The sequence below is a fragment of the Kryptolebias marmoratus genome, linkage group LG13, assembly GCF_001649575.2.
Source record: "Kryptolebias marmoratus isolate JLee-2015 linkage group LG13, ASM164957v2, whole genome shotgun sequence".
NCBI lineage: Eukaryota > Metazoa > Chordata > Actinopteri > Cyprinodontiformes > Rivulidae > Kryptolebias > Kryptolebias marmoratus.
Window position 1 is genome coordinate 3,121,804 of NC_051442.1, and position 19,291 is coordinate 3,141,094.

At 42.2% G+C, this 19,291-nt stretch overlaps 1 protein-coding gene across 1 annotated transcript; it reads left to right on the top strand.

The window, feature by feature from the left end:
* The first annotated feature begins 195 nt into the window (after positions 1–195).
* Positions 196–19,101, top strand: rsf1b.1 (remodeling and spacing factor 1b, tandem duplicate 1). The gene is made up of 16 exons (XM_017429179.3): positions 196–385; positions 2,084–2,175; positions 4,290–4,382; positions 5,900–6,105; positions 6,287–6,417; positions 6,697–8,993; positions 9,068–9,349; positions 9,668–9,772; positions 9,857–9,936; positions 11,548–11,602; positions 11,689–11,822; positions 12,877–12,944; positions 13,083–13,296; positions 13,376–13,599; positions 14,487–14,666; positions 15,740–19,101. The coding sequence occupies exons 1-16, from the start codon at positions 232–234 to the stop codon at positions 16,309–16,311; spliced, it is 4,887 nt and encodes a 1,628-aa protein (XP_017284668.1). The 5' UTR covers positions 196–231; the 3' UTR covers positions 16,312–19,101.
* Positions 19,102–19,291: the final 190 nt, after the last annotated feature.

Here is a 19,291-nt window from a genome sequence, read left to right on the forward strand (position 1 = left end):
GTATATATGTATTTATTATATTACATTATTGTATTCAAAGCTTTTTTTTACAAGTATAAACGCAGATAAAATAAGATGGTATAAGTAAGTATTTAAGCAAGTATATAAGTATTTGAAGAAAACAAAACAAATGCTTAATATTTCTTTGTCTTGTTCCGGTGCCGTTTTATTTTGTTAACACCGGAAGTGGCGCCTCTAATTCCCGCTGGCTTGACACTGGTGTGGAAAAAGATGGCTGCTTCGGCGGCAACGGCGAGTCCTTCCCCCGGTTTGTGTCCGAATTACGCCGTGGTTTGCTCTTTCCTGGAGCGGTACGGAGCCTTACTGGACTTACCGGAGCTCACCTTTCCTCAGCTGGAGAGATACCTGCAGGACACATCCTCAGGTGGGGCGGAAAAACGCGCAGCTGGTCGCGAGGACGAGGAGAGGCTTCAGCGTTGCATTAATGATAATGGAGCTACGAGCTAACGCTAGCTTCGCTGTGTTATTGTGTGTTTTTTTAGCCTCCGTGTTTACTTAAATACAAGCTAACTGCGACCCAGATCCGCCGTTCGAAGTGGAAAACGCTTCTGGGCAGATCTAGACGCTGATCTCAATGCATACCCGCCGAATTATTCGATGTTTTCTGTCACTTTTTAGCTTTTGAATTGAGCTTTTTTTTCCCCCCACAGCCTTTATCTGCTGCCGCTGCTTCTCTCACAACAACACAGACACGAAATGCGCGGTGAAAACACTTGTTTGAACGTTGCCGTAGTTCACGTAACAAACTGTGGATTTTATTAAACTGCGACCAAGCACGTCGGGGCGTGAAACGGGACGGGAATTGTGCACTTTAATAACAGTTAAAATATGTTGCCAAGGCAGTGGTTAGCCGAGCTTCTGCGGAGTGAGCCGCAACAGCGAGAACATCCGGTTGAAGCTTTCACAATAAGAGTTCGTGTCGCTTAACGGATTCCTTCTGCTTAACTGCTGCTGTTCTTGTAACATGTTTACGTTACTTTAACTTAACAGCTTCCACGCACACGCTTTGAGTCGCGTTTTTAGAACTGTTTATTTAATAAACGTAACACAGCTGTGCTTCAACTTCCTGTGCGTGTTGCAGCAAATTGACAGTTCTTATGTGCTTCCGGTTTGAGGCGCTCCTGATTGGGTTTTAATTTTTGCCTCTTAATTTACATGTGGCGTCACCTCGTGCGTTCAAGTGGCACCATTTGTCTCGTTTTATATTATTTATCATAAAATTAGAAAGTCGTCTCCTGTGTTTTATCATGCTTTCAATCGAGTAGCACTCCAATTTATGTTTATTCCCAGAAGCTTTATTGTAAATACCTGCATGTAATGGTAATAAATGTGAGCACAGTGTTGTTTATTTCATAGCAACATGTTATCAAATGACATTTCTCAGAAATTAAACGAACAAAGGATGAAAGCTGAGATTGTCTACTTACCCTTAGATGCATTTCTGCCTGTTTTTGTTTAGTTTGTTTTAATCCACAATCCCCTTTATTCACTTATATGAAGTGGAATTATTTATCATCTCAGATCCTGTTTTTTTATTTGACTTTATTGTAGTTTTACCACGTCTAATCCTTGTCATATGAAAATAGTAGAAACAGGTCATAGTAAGAAAAATATTAATTTAAATCAACTCAGTTTGTAAAGTGTAAATTTTTCCTTTTTTTTAGATGATAAACTTACAATTTGTTTTAAATCTGTTGTTATTTTCAAAGCCAACAGGTTTTCTGATCATTATTCAGTTTTTCTCTGCAGGATGAGGACTCTGGCAGAACAGAGCATTTCAAAAATACTTGGTAGATTTTTACGACCATATTGTTATTGTTTTGGTTAGGAAACACAAAGCTTCCAAATATAAATTATGGAACAGCAGCATCTTTACTTGATTGTTTAAGCACATAATATATATAAAATGTGTGTGTATTTTTATTTGTCTTTGCGAGCACTGATTGTTACCACGGATTGATGGTAACTTTGCAGTTCTTTGTTCTTTGCTTTTAAAACCTGCCCATGTTCTGTGTTTTGGTGTAAAAAGGTTAACCACTCGACATTCTTTTCGTCTCCTCAGTTCCAAAGCTGCTGGTTGATCTTCACGTCAAGCTGCTGAGGAAGATTGGAAAGTCGGTGTCTGCAGACAGATGGGAGAAGTATCTGGCCAAGGTAAACGTTCGGACCCGAGTGTTTGTGTTCGATGTCTCAGTCGGTCGTTCAGGTTCCTCTGCCCATCGTGAGTTTTACTTTGGTTCTTGGGTTTTCCTAAAAGAACAGAGTTTGTTCTGTGCAGCTCAAGCTCCGAACCCTAATATCATCCATCGCTTTTGTCACGTTTCCTAGATTATCACACAGAGAAGATGCTAATCTATTTTTTTATACATTTGGCATCTTTTTGTTTATTTTACATCTATGAAATCCACAGAATGGTTGGACGTGTATCTTTAAATCTAAGGTTCACCGAAGCGAAACAGGGACAACAATCAAACTTTTAAACCAGATGTTTGATAAATTCTCCTTTTCTGCTGCAAGTTCAACTTCAGCGTCATCTTTCAAAGATTTTAGAGTTTATTTGTAGCTTTAATGTATATGCTCTAATCGTTCAGCACAAAGATAACAGGTGTTGGGTTTCTCAGAAGCAGCAGGTCAGTATGAACTTCTAGAAGCTCAGTCAGTGTAAACAAAAAGGACTGGCTGTCTACCAGCACGACTTGTTTGTAGTTTCTGGATCAGGTATTTGCTGATCGATGGGGTGTTGTTGGGACAGCACGTGTCCCTCCATCACCGTCGCACCCAGAGTCCACTTTATCTTCATCTTAACCTGCTGAGTCTTTAGCTCTGGTTTGGTGAGCTTCTTCATTTCCCTCCTAGCTATTTGAGATTAGGAGACGTAAAAATCAGTCGCTGTTTTTGAGCAATTAGTAGTTCAAATATTGGGTCTAAACTGAACAGAATAATTTATTTGTGTCCCCACGTGAGGACGCAGGGTCTCAGGAGGCTGAAGACACCTGATCCAATCTTCACAGGTGTTTTTTCCTCAGTAAAATAACATTTTAGACTCCAGGAAACTGGTTTTATTCCAATCTAACAAGCAGTAGTTCTTTATTAAGTCCTCTTTGCATAATTTTGTCTTTTGACAAGTACTTTTTAAACATACTAGTTAATTGTACAGCTGGTAAAGTGTTAACTTGTATGTTAATGAGGGGGAGAAAGTTATTTTAGAATCGGGAGGGTTTTGAACACATCTTGGAGCATTTTTACGATTCACATCCATTACAGAGAAACAAAGAAAAGTTTAAGCTTTTGTTCATCTCTTACTGCAGTTTTAGACGTGCAGACATTATAATTGGCTGGTTTATTATTATTTCCACACAGCAGACATTTTGTCCAAGTTCTGTCATAATTTTTGAGGTGATGTTTTGTTGAATAGTTATCAATAGTTAGTGTTTGTCAGCTGTCACATCAGTCATGAAGAAAGATGAAAAAATCCACCTTCTTGCTCAAAAATGTCCTACTGGTGTGAAAGCATGCTGTATCAGCTGTCATTAAATCTCTACACTTTGGCTCGATTTGTTTAATTGATCACCATTTTCTCAACCAAACGTTGAACTACACAAATGTAGGTGTCCTTTGTCTGATTTGTCTGCTGAATCTATTTTATTTGCTTTAGAAAAAACAACGCTATAAGACGGGGAAGGGTCTGGATTTTCTGGATTTAATTTTTCTCTGAACTCTGTGCTCCATAACCAGTTTCACAGCAGATACGGTGCTAACTATCGATCACCGTTGGACAGAACGTCACTCCAAACATGAGCAAAATGTCAGCCCAGACAACTTTATTCTGGGGTTAAATGTCTAAAAACCTTAAATTTATCAAAACAAATATCAAGACCCAGTCTGAGTCTCGAGATCTGCTCAGAACATCCATCATTTCTGTAACAGATTTATTATTTTGTCCAGTTTGTCGCAGCAGGATGATCTCCAGAGGAGACATTTGAGACTTTTAGGTTTGTGCTGCGTTTAAACGACTCAGGAAGACAAAACAAAAAAACACACAACGATGCAATATATTTCCTACTCCTTATTGACAATAATAGGACTAATTATACAAAACAACTTGCTGTTATTGGTGTTAATGTGCTGCTTTAAAAAAAATCAGAGTGATGGGAGGATGAAGGCAGAAGTGTCTGTTAATCTGCGTTCAGACGCAGTAAACGGTTTCCTTTTTTTTTTTTTAACAATCCTGCGTTGTGTGTCGCTTAGCGCTCTGGTTTCTGTTGCAGATATGTCAGGACGTCAACACAACCTGGGCGTGGGAACTCGAACAGAAGGGATACAAGGAGCTGACGATGGAGTGCAAGACGGGGATACTTAAAGTGAGAACACGCTCACTTTGACGGCCTTTTTATTCATGTTCAGAAGAAACTTTAGTTGTTGTTTTTGTCATTATATATAAAAAAGTAGAAAAGTCAATGTAACTCATAACTTCACTGATGGCTTATTGACAACTTTTAAACTGTTTTTTTTGTAGTTGTAGAAGTCTGAATAATTGCAAACAAAACTTAAATGTAATTAGGTTTAAGTAACAAACATATTATAATCAGGTTTCCTGAATATTATCATTATTAACAAGAATTAAAGTCATCCACAACAGCAATTGTTGATATTTATAGTTAGATTTTATTGATATTGGTTGTATAATTACCTCTATTTTAACAGTGGGACAAATACAAAGTTGCCTATTATCAACAATACAAACACCACATGTTAAAGTGTCCCTGGGCAAGGCACTGAACCCCTCACTGCCTCTGATGTGTGCTCATCTGTGTATGAATGTGATCTAAAGCTCTGATTGACTCTGCAGGATGATTTATTAAGATTAGCTTTGTAGAGGTGCTGTATGAATGTGTGAGTGGATGAATAAATGAGGGCAGGTTGTGTTATACAGCACTTTGAGTGGTCTAGAAAGGTGCTATATAAGTGCAGTCCATTTACCATAAATTTCTGTTTGCTGGGTTGTTTTTAGCTTCTATCTTGAAGAAGGAGCTTGTTTTTGTCTACTTGAGAGGATTTAACTGTAAGAATCTGTTCAGACAGGAAGTTATTATCAACTTGTGGCCCGTGATTCTGTTTGACCTGTAAAATATCAAATCTAATAAAATACTCCAAATCAGAAGCCAGGTATCTCAGCTTAAATACATTTCTGATTTATCTGTAATGCCCCTTTTCCACCGGCTCTAAAGGTCCCGGCTCCACTCTACTCCGCTTGCTTTGCGCGTGTTTCCACTGGCATTTTTTCGAGGCCGGTCTCTGCTTTTTTGGTCCCTGCTTCAGAGTAGGGCCAGCTGGGTCGGCCCTGCTTTGGTGGGCGGCGCAAGCTTAGCTCCTGTTCACTCATTGGTCGTGGGTGTGGCCAGATGCAAGCATAAAGGGCGTACAGTAGGAATAGAAACAACAGCGTTAGCTTATCCTGCAACGTTTAGCCGTCTGTCCCCCAGCTGAAGGCGCTGTAAAGCCTGAAATCTCCAGCGGATAACAGCTGTCCTACTCCGTACAACAATCGCGGCATCCAGAGCATTTCTTCCACTGCGCCTCTCTTCCTGAAGTCTCAGGAGAATCCCCATAAGTTTAAAGGAGGCGTTCCTCTGCTACCGACCAAACTGGCCGGTGTAAACACGATGCATTCTTTATCGAGCCGAGCCGAGTAGAGCCGGACTTCTGAATTAGAGCCGGTGTAAAAGAGGCAGCTTCCTGGATGCCTTATCCTTCCTGAAACTACCAAATCTTTAAAATCTGGATTTCTGTGTTCACCTTTTCAAATGTATCTCTGTACGCCGCGTGATTAGATCGCCCGTTGGCCTTGTGCGTGACTCGGTCCCCGCTCTCTCTTCAGTATCTGTGCGAGTGTCAGTTCGACGACAACGTGAAGTTCAAGACCGCCATCAACGATGAGGACCCCGACAAAATGCGCCTGCAGCCGATCGGCCGGGACAAAGACGGGCAGATGTACTGGTTCCAGCTGGACCAGGACGACAACGTGCGCGTTTACGTGGAGGAGCAGGACGACTTGGATGGAGCGTCGTGGAAGTGCATCGTCAGGTCAGCAGATATAATAATCCCACTTCAAACATCTTAAAATACAGATTAAATTCTAACATTCAAAAAGAAATCATTTAAATTTGTTTCCTTGCATGTTTGTTTTGACTTGGTTAAAGTCAGGAAATTCCTACATCAGAATTTATTTAAAATAATCGTTTAAAATCAATTTTTTTCTCTTTAGAAATAGAAACGACTTGGCTGAAATTGTTGCCTTGCTGAAGACACAAATCGACCCCGAGCTGTTGAAAAAATACGAGGAACAGAAAAACAAACCTAACAATGAAGAGGACGGCGAAGAAACAGAAAATAAAGGTAAAAATCAGAATAATAACCTTTTTACAAACTGATTATCAAAAATTCTGTTTAATTGTGTTCACTTTTTTAAAAAAATATTGTTTCTGCTTTTAGTTTTTCTTCCAATCAATCAACGTTTTATCGTCATTTAAGGCAGAAAACATTTTGATGTATTTAGAAGCTTAGGAGCAGTAGGAGTTAGTTTGAAAGAGCTTTTTCTGCTTTATGAAAAGGTTTTTTTGTTCCTAATCAAGTTCTAAGAATTTAAACTTGAGCCATTATATGAATAACTTTTAGGGGACGTTAAAAAGGCCGAGGACACATTGGATGAAGAGGGCAAGGACTCAGAAAAGGCTGTTTGTCCGGAAAAGACTGAAGAGACGCAGGAGGACAAACTGAAATCAGAAGCGTCTGAGACCAAACTGTCGCTGAACGGCATCGTTGAAAGCAAACCTGAGGCCGAAGTCGTCTCAGAAAACATCAGCACCAAAGCTCAGAGCATCAAAGAGGAGCCGATGGAGGCGACGGACATTAAACCGGTGTCAAGTAAACCAGCGCCGTCCTGCGAGACGACGTGTGCGCCGGTCAAGGCAGAAAAAGGAGAGGAGGCCGCGAGGAACCGCTCGGAGGAGATCCAACACGCCATGAAAAACGACCAGCAGGCCAAAATCCCTTTGAAAAAACGGGGAATGAAGTTTAGTGAGGACTTCGAAAAAAACGGGTCCATACCGCCACAAAATCCGTCGGTTACTACCCTGAAGGAGGCTTCTGAAGGTCCTGAACAATCACAGAAGATCCAGAGAGTCAACGATCAAGTTAACGGTGAAGTTCAGCCTCCGTCAGAGAGAGAGTCACTGAAAGAATCTGCTGCTGACGAAGAGCAGACGCATAAATCCGTAGAAAACGCCCTTCCAGCCGTGGACAAAGATGGACCGCAAGACGAGAAGGACAAGGCTTGTAGGGCGGAGGTTACAACGGAAGCCAAATCGCAGCAAAGTGACTCGAAAAGAACAGAAGATGTGCAAGACGAGAAGGGAACCGAAAAAAGGGAAGCTCACGAATCTTCCCAACCATCAAAAGAACAAATATCTGTTTGTAAAGACTTAAATAATGGGGTCGAGAAATCATCTAATCATGAAAATCCTGAAAAAATGAAAGAATCCAAATCAGCAGACGGAGAAGTCCCTTCTACAGAAAACAAGACAAACTTAAAAGAAGCTGATACGTTAGACAACTTAAATTCAAATCATGAAATCAAATCCAAAGAAGCTGAGTCGGAGGGGAGCTCCGACGCGTCCGAATCAAACCGGACTGAGGAATCGGCTAAAACAGACACATCCGAAAGAAATATCGACAAATCCGATCCGTCTGCTCTGAAAGAGAAGTCAGAATCTGTTCCAACTGAGACACAGTCTGCAGACAAAGATCCTCCGGAGAAATCTGTTCAATCTGAAGCCACTTCATCACAACGTGTCATTAAAACGACAGACGAATCATTAACCGGCGACAAATCAGAAGAAACGGACGGCGTTAAGGAGAGCGTGGCGCCTCCTGCTGCTCTAGAAGAATCAGAATTGTGTAAACCGTCCGAGAAGAGGGACGACAAAGAAGCGACTCCGGATCAAGTTTCCCAGAAAAGGACAGAAAATCCCGAAGACGTAAGGGAAGTTAGCAACTGCGACGATCACACGACACGAGACGTTACCACAGGAAGCGACCCCGAGTCCAAACCGGCCGCAGAAGAGACGCTGGACGTTAAACACGATCTGACAGAACCAGAAAAGGGTGAGAAAACGGAGGAGAACTCCGTCGAAAGTAAGACGACAGAGGACACAAGCGAAGGCAGAGATAAACCGTCCAGTCCAGCCAAAAAGACAAACGCCTGTGAGGAAACTGATGAAGCGTCTCAAAGACAAAAGAAAGAGGCTGAGGAAGACTCAAAGAAGACCAGAGCGGAGAATCCGTCATCAGAAAGTATGGCGGATGCTGCCGAGGACGGCGAGCTTTCAAAAGACAAAGAAAAAGACGATTCTTTAACCGATGAGGTCTTAAAACGTGAAGCGAAGGAGGATAAAAAAGCTCAGATTGAAACCTCAACAAATAATGAATCTGAGCTCCAAAAAACGAACAAAGACCCTGATGTCCCAGAGTCCCCCGAGGAGAACAACAAACAGGCGAGCAAAGGAGAATCCGCCAACGTTCCCTCAGAGAAGGATGGCAAAAGCAAAACGAAAGAGGTGGAAAACGGTGGTGAGGCTCCGTCAGATCGAGGACCTCGTCGGAAAAACAGGCCTCCGGTGCATCGAAGGAAAGCCGAGCTTCAGAGGGAAGAACGTCAGGGAGACTCCGAGTCGGACACGAACACCGGGAGATGTCTTCGAAGGTCACCGCGGATCTCCAAACCGACGCAGAAGGCGGTGGAGATTCAGGACAAAAAGACAGAGAAGGCCGCCGCGCCGCCACAAAAACAGGAAGACGACAAAGAGGAGAAGGAGAGAGATAAAGAGGAGGATGAGGAGGAGGCTGACATAAAGACTGTTCAAAGGAAACCCAAAGAGAAGAAGGCCGATCAGGAGAGTCAGCCCAAACCCAAGGTAAGAATAAAAACATCCCTACTTTTCAATTATCGCTAATCGATATCGAAACACGCAGCCATGTTTGTTTCCAGGGAAGAAAGAGGCGGAGAGCTCGATGGTCCAACACGCGAACGCGCCGGAAAAAGAAAAACTCGGAGGATGAGGACGAAAACAGTGACGAGGAGTGCAGTGAGGAGGACGAGAGCGAGGAAGAGGATGACAGCGACGAGGACTACAAGGTCGAGCGGAGCAGGAAGAGGCGGAACCGGAACAGAGAGAGGCGGAGCTCGGACTCTTCCACATCCTCCGACGACGATCTAACTCCTAACGACGACCCCTGCAAACACTGTGGTCTTCCAAATCATCCCGAGCTGGTGGGTTACTTTCCGTCATCTGTATTTATACATTAAATTTATTAGTTTAAAGATTTTAAAGCAGTTTTTTTTAAAAAGGCACATCAACAAAGAAGAAAATGGGATTCTTAAAGGATCTATTTTACAAATTGAGATTCAAACTCATGAGAAAAAACTCATCTAGAAACTAAACTTAAAATCCACTTTTCCCACTTCAAACCTTGATTTCAGGTCGTGTATTGTATCAAGTCTGTGCAAGTGAAAAACTCTTTCATGGCAATTTTGTTTCTGCTCGGTAAGTAAGCATCTTTTCTCCGTGCGTCTGCGTTTCTTTTCCAGATCTTGCTGTGTGACTCGTGTGACAGCGGTTACCACACGGCTTGTCTCAGACCTCCCCTCATGATCATCCCCGACGGAGAATGGTTCTGCCCTCCCTGTCAGCACGTACGTACCCGCCGGAAGGGTAAAAACATTAAAGATTTGAAAGGAAATTAAACGTGATTAAGGTTTCATTAATCCCATCTGTAGAAGCAACTCTGCGACAAACTGGAGGAGCAGCTCCAAAACCTTGACGCTGCCTTGAAAAAGAAGGAACGGGCCGAGAGAAGGTGAGAATAAATAAAACATTTTGTTGCTCTGGTAGTCCTTTTTTAGGTCAGTGATTTGTGACATTATATTATATAAAGATATAAAAGAACCAAAAAGGTTAAAACGAACAAAGCCATTATGGAAATCATCACTTTCAGCAGATGTTATGGGTAATATCTTTTAATATTTTTATAATTCTTGTGTTTTTATACATTTAACTGTGCTCAAATTTTATTTTTTATGTAAAATTTCGAGTTTTTTAATGCTGCTAGTTATTAATATTTCATGTTCAAATTAGGGGTTGAACGACTACATATTTTTAAGGTCGACTACATCATGATAATAGTCGAGTCGATGTCGACTAGTCGCGGTGACGTCATAGTGACGTAAGCGCAAAAACTCTTCACAACTACTTGGAGGCTTTATTAGCTATTTTCACGGCAAATATTGACCCCTAGCTAGGTTCGAAAAACTGTAGCAAATCTCTAAATCCTTCTCCGTGGACAGCAGCTAGTGGTCTCATGTCTTTGACAATGAAATTCACAAGCAAATTTGTGATTTGCTGCCGCCGGTGTCCTGTCACAGCTGGGCGTTTCATGAATGAAGTTACTGACAACTGACTGGATCGAGCCGGTTGTTCAGGAGCTAGCATTAGCGGATGCCTTTTCAAATGACTGTGCATCGCGGTCGTACTTTTGTTGTACTTCAGCACAGCTTTGCAGATTTTGCATGTTACGGTAGTTAAACCAGAAGAGTCATCTTTAGTGAAATATTTCCACACTGTTGACGAATTTCTACCTGTTTGACAAGATGCAGGCTTGTCCTCGATCTGTTTTGAAGACGCCATTTTGTAGCCAGTGTTCTGTCAGATCTGCTGTCAGACTGTCATACACTTCTGACAGCTGATCTGATGACACTTCTAAGCACGAAGTGTCATTCTTAGCACGAACTCACGGCTATATATATGTCAGACAAGTATACACTGTCATTACCAACTACAGGCTTTTATTTAATCAGCAGCTGTCATTACCACAGATCTTTATTTAATCAGCAACATAACATCATAATGTATTAGTTAGATCGTCGTGACAAAGACACTCGCGAGCCGGCTAAGTGACATCCTTAGCGGGAAGGGGGCGAGTTTTAGACGGCTCGTATTTTGTAGTTGACTGCAGCTGCAACTCCATCTCCTTTTAAAAACACTGTAAAACCACAAATATGCATCCATCTACATATCATTTAAACTAATGTATTAACTTATTTTTCTTGTGTCTTGTGACGTATACTGTGCTGTCAGATCAGCACAGGCTGTCACCACCGGCAATCACATGACTGCGACTAGTCGACATGAAATGTAAAAACTCGCGAGACGTCCTAGAGTCGACTAGTCGACTAATTGGTTCAACCCCTAGTTCAAATAAAATACAGTTAATTATTTATGCCACATTTTAAATCACAATAATTGCCTAAAAGTCTTTTTTTCTTTGCATTTGTTGGCAATAATTACTTTATTTCTGTTTTTATTTTGGATTTTGTCGGTTCTGGTCCTCCGTAAGCTTGACCCTAAACAGTGAAAGAAATAATTTTTGATTTTTAAATTTGGTTGTAATGTTTGCTCTCGTGTCCTGCAGGAAAGAGCGTCTAATTTATGTAGGAATCAGCGTAGAGAACATCATCACGCCCTCTGTAAGTAAAACCCCGAGGCTGCACGGAGGCAGACGGTTCGCCCGCTCATGTTTTTCAAAATAAAACGTCCCTAAAACTCCTCGCAGGTGGAGCTGGGGGTGGAGGAGGAAGAAGAGGAGGAGAAGAAGCCAGAGATCGTTATCAAAGAGAAGAAAGAGTCGAAGCGCAGCAGGAGCTGGGGTCGAAGGTCAACGAGGGCGAAGAAGAATATCAGCTACAGGTTTGAAATGTTTTTAACGACCAGTCGGCGGCCGGCGTCCAAACGGTTCTGCCGTTGTTTCAACTCTTTGTCCAGTTTTCCTAGTCCTGTTTCAAACTGTGCAACAAAAAACTTCATTTAGATAGCAAAATTATTCGATGATTGCAACTTTATATAAAATAAAATAATCTGAGATTCTGTTTAAATTAAACGGCGTCTTTGGTCCTCTCCACACTAACATGAATATTTAGAAAACTGAACTTTATTTTTCTGTTGAAAAAGATGCAAACTGTGTTTCTGGAATTTCCAAACTTCTCCGAATTTCTTCCATCTGCTGGGATTTGTCTTGATGCTTTTTAAACTTCATCCTTCTGCTGAAAAGGTTGTTTACGTTGGACGACTTGAAACTTAAAAAAAAACCATGAGCTGCAGTCGTTTGGGGAGAATTATCAGCCATGAACTGGATCTTCTCTCCTTGTTCCACAGCCTGCGTGGCTATTCTTACCTGTGCATAGATTGTTTGTTTTTTTTCCCCTTAAACAGCAAAAAAAAATAATTTAAATGATATCTTAGTCAAGGCCTTAGTGCAGGGGTCTCCAATCCTGGTCCTCAGCGCCACCATCCTGCATGTTTTCCCTGTTTCTCTGCTCCAACACACCTGATTCAGAGGTTAAATCACCTCTTCTTGTTCTGCAGAAGCCTGTTAATCAACCATTGATTCAGATCAGGTGTGTTGGAGCAGAGGAACAATGAAAACCTGCAGGATGGTGGCCCTCCAGGACCAGGATTGGTTTTCTGTTCGTACACGACAAACGGGGCTTTCTGTTAAAGTATGAAGCTGAGCCAACTAATGTTTTCTTTACTGAACACATTGGAAACCACGTCTGCCATGATCCTGCCAAAGAAGGACGTACCAGCCACGCTCCCAATCTTCTCCCATAAAGTTTTAGCCGCTTCTTTTTGTTGCGTGGAGGGATTCATCTGTAACGGCTGACTGATGCCTTTAACTGTCCTACATGTCACTTATGAGGAGGGATTTTTGACTCGTTCTTTCTCCTCCATGCTCTTTTTACAGATTTGATGAATTCGACGAGGCCATCGAGGAGGCGATTGAGGAAGACATCAAGGAAGCAGAAGGTGGAGGTAGGGGAATGTTTAAAGCAGCTTTAACAAAATAAATAAAGTTTCCTTTTTAAGAAATCTACAAACCAGAACCTCTAAAGTTTATCTTGTTTAATCCAAGAATGAAAAGGTTTAGTTTTTTTTGTTCCTCCGTTGCAGGAGCTGGCCGAGGTAAAGACATGGCCAACATCACAGGTCACAGAGGTAAAGACATATCCACCATCCTCCAATCAGAGGAGGGCAAAGAGAACGGCCGGCCGCCACGACCCAACCCCTCGCAGCGCAGGAAGAAACGCCGGCGGCTCAACGATCTGGACAGCGACAGCACCGTTGACGAGGAGGAGAGCGAGGAAGAGTTTCGCCTCAGCGAAAGGTGCGGGTCGAGCTCCGGCAGCCGACCTCCTCCCGGCCTCGGTCTGTTCTGAACCCTTTGTGCTTTCGTTTGGCTTCAGCTCGGAGGAAGAGTTTGTCGCAACAGACAACGATTCGGAGCCGGACACGGAGCGGGACTCGAACGACAGCGACTTCGGCAGCAACAACAGCGGCAGACATCACTCCTCCTCGTGGAGCAGGAGGCCACAGAAACGCAGGCAAAGCTCCAGGAAGAGGCGGAGGCCGAGGTGGTACTCTGATGACGAGGAGGAGACGGATGATGAAGTGGATGAAGATGAAATAGGTATTTAACCCTTCAGAGCTGTGTTTGCAGTTGAAACCAGATGTTTCCCTCATTTTAATGATGGTCATTATGGCCAATTGGCTCGATTTTAGTTTCATCGAACTACAATGTCTCCAAAAACGCAGGTCTTTGTCGCTGTCCTCGTTTACAAACAGTAATCTGGATTTGTTGCTTTCGGAGTAATGGCTTCTTCCTCACCGAGTGGCCTTTCAGCTCGTGGATGATGACAGCATCTTCGCAAAGTCTTTTGCTTTTTAAGTTTTGAGTTTTGAGGCCATTGCGCACATTTCACATCTCAGGAACACGGAACCCATCTCCTTCTGAAGCAGCACGATGGAAGGACGTTCCCGCGTTGTTTGTCCTTGTTGAAGTATAAACGTGGAACTGTCGGGCGTCTGGAACCCGAGGTCGACATTTCTCTTCCTGATGTCTTTTGATTCTCCCATGATGTCACAGAAAGACGCAGCGTTCCTCCAATTAACTCTAATGTTGTCAACTAACCAATCAAAAGCTTCCAAAGCAATGACATCATCATCTGGGCTTTCCCAGATTGTTTAAAGGGACAGTGATGTCAGTGTATGCAGACTTATGACTTCGAAGAAAGTATTAGAAAGGTCTCTCGTTGTTTACTTATTTAACAAATAGATTTAAATTTAGGAATCCCAGCTGACCTAAAACAGGAAAGGTTTATTCTCATTTAATGTCAGACAGTGAGGAATAAAATGTTTGTCTTTTTGCAAAGTGTATGTAAACTTCTGGTTCCAACACGGTCTTCTCATCAGCGTTTACATCTAAAAACATTCAGGTGGATTTTGTTAAAAACGGTTTAATTTTAAGCATCAGGTCGTCCTTGCTTTTGTAAAAAGTGTTGTTTTGTTTGTTTGCAGTGACTGAAGGCTCGAGTGATTACAGCGACAGCGACCTGGACATGAGTCGGCGGCGGTCCCGGCGGAGCCACAAGAAGGAGGTGAACTACTGCGAGACGTCCGAGTCTGAAGGCTCTCAGGCAGGAACCAAACGGGCCAAAGTCAAACCCAGACGGCGCCAGGAGAGCTCCGACAGTGACGGTCGGTCTGAACCTCACGGCGTTTAAAAACTACACGTCGATCTGATTTATGCTGAAGAGACAGGAGAGTCCCCATCATGTGTGATGATGTGTTTTTCTTTTTAAAAGAGCTAAATAAAAAGGATATCTGCTGACTTTAGTTATTTATAACAGTGCACTGAGTGAGCTCAGTATTATATCAGTCCCTCCAGGATTTCGCAGGCATTTTTTGTGATTGTTGCGGCTAAAATGCCCGATTTCACGGGGCATTTTCCTAAAAGTTGTGATTTTTTTTTTTACTAAAATCAATAAACAACCATAACTTTTAATATCTAAACCAAAAATACTTCCTAGTTTTGTAAGATAATTCCCAACAAACATTGACATTCTCAAAAGGTGCTTTATTTGAGAACTTTGATAGCTTCTAAACTGACNGATTGTCCCTGGTCTGCAGCTCTCCTCACATGTTTTGCAGACACAAAGTGTTTGTCGATGCGTTTATGTTCCATGATTACACTGCAGGACGTGCAAAACAGCTGCAGCTGGGGAGGAAACTGGTTTGCTGAAATCTTTGTGGGCAGATGTGAAGCATTAGCGCACATTTTGGCTTCGGTCGCTGCTCCTGCACGCTCCCGGCATTCTGATGTTAACAGGAAGTGATGTTATGTGTCTTCTTCCGGAGTTATTTGGGGTTATTTTGTATTCCACGCTACACAAACCCACAGAGAAGAGACCAGACCGCAGAAACGGTGGCGAATCACTTTAGAAACAATAAATATTGGGTTAAAGTTGCGGTGTTTTGGGCAAAGTTGCAAAAAGTTACGGTTTTGCGGGGTTTGCTTGATTTTGCGTTAATAGTTGCGATCGCAACATCGTGAAATCCTGGAGGGTCTGTTATATGGATAAAAAGGTTGAACTGTTTTAATTTGTACACAAGCCTTAGCTCCTCTGCAAAAAGTTGCATAAGATAACTTTTTGGAAATTAGTGCTTCATAAATAAAAACTTTAAGATCTTTTTTGTTATGGTTGCAACTTTGTTAGCTAATCAGAGCTGCTGAAAGCTAAAGTAACCTGTTTTTGTTTTTGTCCGTCCAGCGAGTTTCTCTCGAGACTCTGAGGACGAGTCGAGGGATCGGAGGATAAAGAGACGACCGGACTCCTCAGAAGAAGACTCCCGGCAGCGGCACAGACGACTAGCACTAAAACGCAGGCGAGCCTCCGAAGAGGACGACTCGGACTCAGACTCAGACTCGTCCTCGGAGGAGGACCGTCCCATCCGTAAACGGGTGAACCGCATTGACTCGGACGACTCTGACGAGGAGGCGCAGGAGGAGAAACCGAAGGAGAAGAAGCCTGCGGAGGAGGAGATGGAGGAGGAGGAGTCGAAGGGAACGAGCCCGGCGGACTCCGGTCCCGTTGAGCCGCAGCCCACAAACGGACAGAGCGAAACGAAGAGTTTCGAGTGCTTCATCAGCCGCCCCGCGCCCGCTGCTCCGGGCCTCATCCCACACCTGGAACTGCCCAAAACCATCAGTTCTACACCAGCTGCTGCCATAGCACCAAACGGTCTGGTTGGCCAGGAAATGTCGGCGCAGGATGACGACGAAGACGACCTGTTAGGAGTCACGGACCTCGTGGACTACGTCTGCAATAACGAACAGTTGTAAAAACAGAAAACGTGTACTGTTTCCTTTTTTTGTGGTATTGTATTTTTATATGGCTTAACTTTATTATTCCCTCCCCTACCAACACTTCCTCTTTGTTATTTTTCTCGTGGAGCTCGGTTCTCGACGGTCTGAGGCAGTTCCTGTGGGACTCGGCAGCAACACAACATTTCCTGTTTGACCCGTAACGACCGGCTGACATCATCCAGCTCCACTGCCAAACCTTGCCATTTCACCTCTCATCCAAGTGTTTTTGAAATGTTGTTTTTTTTTTTTTTATCTGCGCGTCTGCCTAAGCACTAACGTACCCGTGTGGAAATTTGGCACTGAAATCTTTTATCTTTTGTCTGAACTCGGTTGTCAGTCTGACTCGAATTGACTCGTCAAACATCATTCCATAACTGACCTGAGGTTCAAAGCCTCTGCTGAAGGAAAGAAACCTTAGAGCTGCGGCTGGTTTGGTTAGTTTTTCACAAAGACTTTTTTTATTTTTAAATAAGATGAACAGAAGTTGTTTTAAGAAGGCAGACTTTGTGAGCTCGTTAAATATGCAACACACTCCAGAACTGTTCTGTTCTTTGCTTTTAAAAAAATAGCTGCTGAATTTACAGCATTTGAGATTTCCCAGGACAAGATACTTTTTGCTGTATAAAACACAGCACTGTTGAGTGTGGACACTCTTTAATGAATGAACCACAATTATCAGAATTATCCCACAAAACGGATGGTTTAGAAAAACAATTATTTAAAAAAACAAATGTTAGAAAGGAAAGTTTCACTCGAGGTTTTTAACTGTTTGTTTTGGACTGTTGGAGGTCCTAACTTCCATCGAGCTTCAGTCACCACCTGCTGCCATGAAGTGCGGGCGATCATGTAATTGTTGGCGAGATACAGATACAGTGTCATGACCCAGTGGTCGACTTTTAATGAAACACTTGAAGTAACCGTTGGATGAACTTTTAGAGTCACTCTGATTCAAGATGGCCGCCTCAGCAAACAAACATTTTTGCATCTGTTGTGTTAGTAGCTGAGAGTCGTCTCAAACTCTCACTCGAAGGCCTGAAAGGCGGCGGGCGACATGCATTCCTGCGTGAGGAACGTGGCTAATGATGAAATCTTTACAAAGTTTAGATGGATATTCTATTTATTTTGACTTCCTGAATTATTTCTTGTAGCCGAATGAGATCTAAATGAAAAACCGTTTTCACCGACAGTCTTTGTGTCAAGCTAACCAACCTCCTCCAGGATCTTATTTTTCTTTGAATTTGTGGAACGTTTTAAACTCGTTTTTAAGCCTAAATTAGATATTGGATAAGCTAACCTTTAACAAAGCCCAGCTGGTGTTGTAGATGGAAACGCTGCCCTGACTTTTCCACCATCAATATTCCATCAGTATATAGTCAACCTTTTTTATTGTTTGAATGGATATTAAGTGACCAACGTGTATTTTTCAACCCCAGAACTTTTGTATTTGAATGATTTTTTTTTTTATTGTTATATTCATGTGTAATTACCTGAACAGCACCGGTGGTGAACTCCCCTTTTTGTTTTTGGGAAACAAAATCAAAAGGATAAAACTCTCAGATTTAGTCTAGTGTCATCTTATTTCATTTGTTACTTTGTGGTTTTGTTTTTATGTATTTTTTGTACATCTAAACCTTTTGTTAGTCTCTTTGAGCAAAATGTACAGTGTCTTATTTTCTTTAAACCTGCAGACTCCTGGCTTTTATCGACTAAAATAACACTCAGTTTTAATATAAGACGCCTTCATTTTCCCTTTTTTTTTTTTAACTCTGCTTTGTGGATCTTCCCGCACACGTCTTTATTTACATCTTTCTTTTTCAGTATCTTGACCTTCAAACTCAGATCAAGATCCTGAAAATTTAAGCATAATAAGTTTAGGAGTTTCACGTTGCAGTTTTTAGGAGGGGAACGGACATTAAAAAGCAAAACCAATGACCTCTGCTGGAACCAGTCTGTGTGTATATCTGTAGTTTTTGCTGTAATATATTTAGAGGCATTTTGTAATCATGGGAAAAAAAATATATTGGGCAATTCTTTGGGATTGCATGAGTTTCTTATAGTTTTCTTTTGTAGGGAAGTAACATGTTGGCACAACAGTTTTTTTTTTCTAACAAAATCAGCAAAAAAAATCTTGGCATGTTTAAAAAAAAAGAAAAGTGTAAAGTGACTGCTGAGGAGATATCTGGTTGTTTGCAGTGAAACTGCATTGGTAAAAGCATGCGCTGACCAAGTAAAGGCACGTTACAGAGGGAACCAGGAGCCTGTTTGTAAAATATTCTGTAAATTACTCTCAGCATGGTCTTCGCAGAGGATAAACCACTCTGTTTACCGCCACGGCCAAAACACGACTTCCCAGACGGAAACCTACATGTGCTGCCCGCAGTGCACACAAAATACAGCAAACCCCCGATTTTAAAAAGTGTAACAGAGCTGTGTGTTCTGGTTGGTTGAGGCAGAGTAAAGAGATGCCCGGTTTATATTCTCCGCAGAGATAAGGAGACTGTATGAATACGTATTTCTTGGTTATGAAATAACCAGCTTAAGAAGAGACGGAGAGGAGGAGAGGCTCTGGCGGTGTTTGGTGCCAATGACTGAAGTGTTAAAAGTTTCCTTTTTACCTCATGATGAACCTGGAAGGAAAGAAACCCTGTCCACTGTGTATAGATCCTCGTAGACTGTGTTTTGTCTTCTTCATACCTTTTGTTTACTGTTATTTCTTATGGATCGGATCTTGTACATTTGTTATAATAAACTGGGTTTTAAGCCTTGTGTTGCTCTTCCTTTCTTCTCAGCGTTGAAATGTAAAATAAAATGTACAAGTTGTGTTTGGAGTGCACAAAAGGCCAGCGCTGAGATTTTTATAGAACTTCCAATGAAAAAAAACTTGCTTTGCATTCAGGTTGCGATGTTTGTATGGCATCAACTTTAAATAATTAGTAGTTCCGGTGCATTATAGCAC

Bases quoted from the DNA above. Each gene is read 5' to 3' on its own strand.
- rsf1b.1 (XM_017429179.3), top strand. From the start codon at position 232: ATGGCTGCTTCGGCGGCAACGGCGAGTCCTTCCCCCGGTTTGTGTCCG. The intron at 9,937-11,547 runs GTGAGAATAAAT...CGTGTCCTGCAG, and splicing joins AAGGAACGGGCCGAGAGAAG to GAAAGAGCGTCTAATTTATG. The intron at 14,667-15,739 runs GTCGGTCTGAAC...TTGTCCGTCCAG, and splicing joins GGAGAGCTCCGACAGTGACG to CGAGTTTCTCTCGAGACTCT.